The sequence below is a fragment of the Salvia hispanica genome, chromosome 1 (assembly GCF_023119035.1).
Source record: "Salvia hispanica cultivar TCC Black 2014 chromosome 1, UniMelb_Shisp_WGS_1.0, whole genome shotgun sequence".
Classification (NCBI taxonomy): Eukaryota; Viridiplantae; Streptophyta; class Magnoliopsida; order Lamiales; family Lamiaceae; genus Salvia; species Salvia hispanica.
Window position 1 is genome coordinate 10,830,442 of NC_062965.1, and position 6,383 is coordinate 10,836,824.

General features: G+C 41.0%; 1 protein-coding gene across 1 annotated transcript; it reads left to right on the forward strand.

The window, feature by feature from the left end:
• The first annotated feature begins 836 nt into the window (after positions 1 to 836).
• Positions 837 to 2,611, forward strand: LOC125202740 (cytochrome P450 71AU50-like). Its single transcript, XM_048101185.1, has 2 exons — positions 837 to 1,705; positions 1,879 to 2,611. The coding sequence occupies exons 1-2, from the start codon at positions 839 to 841 to the stop codon at positions 2,488 to 2,490; spliced, it is 1,479 nt and encodes a 492-aa protein (XP_047957142.1). The 5' UTR covers positions 837 to 838; the 3' UTR covers positions 2,491 to 2,611.
• Positions 2,612 to 6,383: the final 3,772 nt, after the last annotated feature.

A 6,383-nucleotide genomic window follows, 5' to 3' on the forward strand; every position in this document is an offset into this window, starting at 1 on the left:
TGGCACTTTCTATGTGTTATAATAGTAGAGTCATTTTTTAATTTTAGATGTTTCATAATAGTAGAATTATTTCCTTTTTAGTATAAAAAATAACACATTCGTCGCTCTTTCTTTTCTATCTCTATTACTTTATTATCTTTATCATCTCCCCTATTATATCATCTTTTTATTTATTACATTAAACGTCTTTTTCTTAACTTCTGTGCCAAAAAAATTGCATCCACTATTATGGAACGGATGGAGTAATAAATAGTTAAAGTAAGTAAATAAAGTAAGAGAAAAAATAATGTAGAGAAGACTCTTATCTACACTATTATCTTTTTTACTTTACTTTTTCTCCACTTTAATTATTCCCTCCGTCTTCCATTTAAAGAGCCCTTTTATCATTTTGATTTTTCCACGATTTAAAGAACCATTTACTTTATTCCACTTTTAGTTTGCAAACCCCACATTCCACCAACTTTTTACACTCGCATTCCACTCACTTTCTCCTTTTACTTTTTTTCAAAAAGTCAAATAATTTTTTAAAACACGTGCCGAATCAAAAGGGCTCTTTAAATCGTAGACGGAAGGAGTATTTATTATCATTTTTTTAAAACGAGTGCAAAAAATGAAATGGGTGTAGTATTACATAAAAGAGGACATACTAAACCAAACCCTTATACCCTAAGATATCAAAGGACCGATTCCATAATTCCCTAGATAGTATAATTAATATCCTATGATATAATTAGGCCGAACTGTACTAAAATTGCAAAAGTACTTAACATTATCCACTTATTTAAGGTTCACCAGAATCAAAAACCACTTAAAACAAAATTTGAAGATTCAAACAAAAATGGCTTTAATTTGGATGGCAACCATCACATTTCTCTTCCTCCTTCATCAATGGCGGAACCTCTCAAACAAGAAGAAGCTTCCTCTCCCTCCCGGCCCGAAAGGCCTTCCAATCATCGGCCATTTCCACTTACTAGGCAAGAATCCTCACCAAGATCTATACCATTTAGCCCGCAAACATGGCCCAATCATGTATACCCGCTTCGGGTTCTCTCCAACCATCTTCGTCTCCTCTCCTTCCGCAGCGAAGCTCTTTCTACAAACCTACGACCACATCTTCGCGAACCGGGCCCACCACGAGTTCTCCTACCTCGTCCACTATGAGCAGCGGAACATTATCTCCGGGCGATACGGGCCGTACTGGCGAAACATGCGCAAGCTCTGCACAGTCCAGCTCCTGAGCGGCATCAAAATCCGGCAGTTTGAGCCCATGAGGAAGGCGGAGATTGGGAGCATGGTGGATTCGCTTAGGGAGGCAGCTGCATCGCGTGAAGAGGTTGATCTGAGCGCTATTATCATGTCTGTCAATGGTGGCATGACATGCCTGATGGTTTTCGGGAGGAAGTTTGAGGAGACGGATTTGGACGACAGAGGGTTTAAGTGGCTGATGTCGGAAGCGATGGCCGAGGCGGCGGCTTTCAATCTCTGTGAATATTACCCGTATCTGAGGTGGCTGGATCCTCAGGGGTCGGTGCGGCGGATGAAGAAGCTGAGCATGATTTTTGACAGGTTTCTTGAGAAGATTATCGACGAACATGCTGAGAAGAAAGAGAGGAGTCATGATTTCGTCGATACGCTCATGGCCATTCATGACTCGGGCGAGGCTGGATTCGAGTTTGACCGTCGCCATGTCAAGGCTGTGCTACTGGTATTGTTATATTAATATTCATTTCAATTTTATTTGTTTACGTGGGATTGTTGTTCAGTTGTCATGTTTACTTTAATGTCCATTCTTTTTTTTTTATGCTTTAATAATCCTAAACAAATCTCTTTGTGGCTAATCATATATTCATCTTGTCTAACGAACCATGGCATGCACAGGATATGCTGCTAGCTGGGATGGACACTTCGGCAGGAGCGATGGAATGGGCCATGGCTGAACTAATTAAGCATCCAAAAGCAATGAAAAAACTTAAGAAGGAACTAGAAGAAGTTGTAGGGCTAAATCAAAGAGTGGATGAATCCCATCTCCCCAGCCTCAAATACCTTGATTGTGTCATTAAGGAATCTATGAGGTTACACCCAATTGCCCCCCTCCTTCCCCACGAGGCCATGGAGGACTGTGAGGTGGACGGCTACCACATACCCAACAAATCTCGAGTTCTTGTGAACGTGTGGGCCATTGGGAGAGATCCTGATGCCTGGGAAGACCCCGAAAGATTTGACCCGAAGAGATTTCTGAGAAGCAACGTGGATCTCCGAGGTCGAGATTTTCAGCTCATACCCTTCGGGTCGGGCAGAAGGGGGTGCCCTGGTTTGCAAATGGGGCTAACCGTTGTTAGTTTGATGGTGGCGCAATTGGTACACTGCTTTGATTGGGAGCTTACTGATGGAACTGCGCCACAGGATTTGGACATGTCTAGTCATTTTGCTCTAATCATGTCTAGGGCTAACCATCTCAAGGTTATTCCCACTTATAAGTTGAGCATTTGAGCATTGGTTTCATGGCTTTGCATATTAGTTATGCGCTTAAATAAGTACCTACTCCCTCCGTCCCAGATAATTTGGGACACTTTGACCCGACACGGGTTTTAAGAAATCTAATGGAAAGTGAGTTGAAAAAGTTGGTGGGATGTGGGTCATATTTTTAAAGTATTAGTTTTATAATAAAATGTGAGTAAGAATGAGTTAGTGGAATTTGGGGTCCACTACCAAAAATGGTAAAAGTGAAGTGGGACAAATTATGTGGGACGGACCGAAATAGAATACTGGGACGAATTATCCGGGACAGAGGGAGTATGTCCCAATAAAAAAATATTTTCTAAAATAGAAATAACATCATCTCTACTTTTTCATCCATTTTGCTTTACTCTCTCTTTATTAACTCGTATAACAACACTGCATAAAATCATATGTCGGAAACCAAATGTTTCATATTTATTGGGACGCCAGGAGTATGAAGTTGATGTAAATTACTACCTCTAGTCCCCATTAGATGTCTCATATTTTCCCTTTTGGATTGTCCTCAATAAATGTCTCATTTCACTTTTATTACTTTTAGAAAATGAACCCCACATTCCAATAACGCATCCTACTCACAAATATTTTTAATTAATATATAAAAGTAAGGTCCACATTCCACTAATTTTTTCAACTCAGTTTTCTTATAAAGTCAATAAATTTCTTAAAACTCGTACTGGTCAAATTTGGGACATTTTATGTGGACAGAAGGGAGTATTTGTATATGTATAAATTATTGACAAAATTATTAAAGTTGAAATTGAAATTTTATATTCCCTCTGTCCCTTAAATTTTGGCATAGTTTGACCGGACATGAGTTTTAAGAAATGTAATGGAAAATTAGTTGAAAAAGTAGTAGGTAGTGGGTCCTACTTTTAAAGTATTACTTTTATAATAAAATGTGAGTGAGAATGAGTTAGTGGAATGTGTGGTCCATTACAAAAAATGATAAAAAGTAAAATGTACCAAAATTTATGGGAGAAAGAAATGGGAAAATGTGTCAAATTTTCAGGGACGGAGGAAGTATAAAGTTTCAAGTAACAATTATACATTGCAAATTTTCTAATATGTTTAATTAAATATGATATACTCTCCTAGTCTCATAGAAATACACCAATTGGGATTAGTACCAGTTTTAATGTTTAATTGGTAAAGTAATTGACAAGTAAATCCTTTAATCTATGCTACATTGATGCACTTTTTATTAGCACTAAATAAAACCTGCAAGTATACAGAGTATATATAGTATAGCTAAAGGTCAGTACCGGGATATCGAACACGGGGAAGACAAACACTAAGTGTCTATCATCTACTAGAATTCAATTACTATCTGGAAAAATAGAAGGTTTTTGAAAACTTTTGGAAACAGAAAACAATATAAAGCAATTAACAACTAAATGCGAATAAAACACGGACACAATCGATAGAGATTAGGGAATCCCAGGGATGTGCGTTCACAGATATGGTTATACAAATTCTAAACTACAATACCCTAGCTCAGTTATTACTTTAATAGGACAAGTCGCCTAGCTTATGCTCATGCGATGCAAACGTTGAGTACAAAATTAGGGTTGTCGATCCTAACACGTAACTCCATAAAGCTCCTAAGACTCTTGAAAAGTCCTCACTCTCAATTAACAGTGTCGTTTTAAAGGAAGCTAACTGTAGCGTCTACTAAGTGAATCTAACTCGCTAGAACTCTCTCGCAGTTATAAAGCAAGTTATATTAAATCATACAAAATTGTGTCACTCAATCATGCAGCATCAGAACTACTTAGGGAAGAAACAAAGTAAAAACAAAATAGATATTAAATAGAAAATTGGAATTGTATAACCAAAGTCATTACTAACACATCCATATAATCCTATGAGTTTAGTTACACATAATGGAATAAGCTAAACACATAGATTGAAGGGAAAACAATTTGAACATAAAACTAAAGCAAATAAAACCCGTAGGTTGAATCTTTGTCGTTCTTGATGTTTTTGAAATCCTTCTCCAACTCCTTGCACAAGTGAAGTACTCTAGCTTTTGATCTCTATGAATTATTTTGCAAGTAGAAGCTCTCTTATTTGATGAAGCTTGAGGTCTTATTTATAGGGGAAAGCCAATCCTTATTGTAGAAGGAAAAGATCTTCAAAATATGGTAAATCTTGGAGCAAATCTAGGGCATCTCGGATTCATCGCCTTTCTCCGGCGGGCCGCCGCACCATGGCCGGCGGTCGCCGTGTTGGAGTCCAGAGAGTCTATTTCTCCAGCGGAGACCCCCGCATGATTTCTGGCAGTCGTCAGGCGAGACTTCTCTTTCAAATGTAATTTTTCGAGGCGGACCTCTACAATGCTCTGCCCGCCAGGCGCCGGCGGTCGCCGTACAACTTCACGGCGGTCGCCGGTCGCCGTCTGACTCCAGATTTCCAGACTCTAACTATTTTTTACCATTTTTACAAAAAGAGGGCAGAAAAGTCAATGGGACTGCTAAAGCGGGACGGAAGGAGTAAAATTTTAAAACAGTAATATTATCGTTTGAAACGGTAAAAAAAATATTTTTTTTTCTTTATTTATTCTATAAATACTCTCATTACCTCTTTCATTTTACACACTACCTCTCATCTTTTTTCCTTCTCATCACTATCATATCATCTCTCTTTCTTCTCCAATTTCTCCAAAAATGTCCGGTGACGAAGGCTCCGGCGGTGAGGGCAGCTACGACTTGAACGCATTTGTCGACTGGGGGGCATCTACAATGTTTTCGGTGCTTCCGGTTCTGGTTCGTCGCCGGACACTCAAGGCTCGTCGATGCCGGCGTACTAAACACCATCTTATCCAATTGATGCATACTATCGTCCCTCCGCCCCGAGGTATTGGCAAACGCAGGGATTATCCCAAATTAGGGAGAATATTCCGTAGGAACACTCTCCGGAAAACCTTCCAACCGGAGATAGAAGAGGACGAGACGGAGGAGGACGAGACGGTGGAAGCTCCGCCAGTCGCGGATCCAGAAATGAGGAGGACGAGGCGGTGGAGGACCTAGGTTGTCATCCATACAGCTCCGCGGAGATGATGGCTCTTTTCGACGCTTGGATCAACACGCCGTACGATCCCATCTTCGGGAACCAACAAACCCGCAAGTGTTTTATGATAAGGTCACCGTCGTATACAACAAGCAAAAGCCGAGGGGGACCTTCCGCGGCAACATGAAGATGCTTCGCACTCGTTTTGAGTTAGCCGATAAATATATCAAAATATTTTGTGTGATCTACAAGCATGAAGCGGAGAATTACCAGGGAGCCAATGGAGCCGACATTCTGAGAGCGGCTTTGTGAGTCTTTAAAACCGAGACCGGCAAAGATTTCAAACATCCCGATGTTTGGCAGTCGGTCAAAGAGCGTGATAGGTGGGCTGGCGGTGTCCAGTCCAACATAGGCTCGAGCTCGAAACGCACGAAGCACATGGCGGGTGGCCAATACTCATCTAGTGAGGGCGGGGAAGGCAACGCCTCACTAGAGGTTGAGTTCCCGACATCCGATGCAGGGGGCTCCCCCGGTATATGACGTCTGCCGCAATGGAACAAGGCGGCGAAGGCAGCTAGAGCGAGCGCAGGGAGGGACCGAGGCGAATCAAGCCAGGCGGGCTCCCAAGGCGGGCCGCCGCCCTCCCTAATATCCATGTACTTCAGCGCCAGGATGGCTGACACTTCCCGCATGACGCCTGACCAATATCAAGCCCATCTTGCCGGCATTGTTGATGCACTATTTGTTGGCATTATTAATACCTGCAAGTATACAGAGTAGAAATAATTATCCAAAGGTCAGTGGATATCGAACACGGAAAAAGAAACACAAAGTGTCTATCTTCTACTAAAACT

Bases quoted from the DNA above. Each gene is read 5' to 3' on its own strand.
- LOC125202740 (XM_048101185.1), top strand. From the start codon at position 839: ATGGCTTTAATTTGGATGGCAACCATCACATTTCTCTTCCTCCTTCAT. The intron at 1,706-1,878 runs GTATTGTTATAT...TGGCATGCACAG, and splicing joins ATGTCAAGGCTGTGCTACTG to GATATGCTGCTAGCTGGGAT.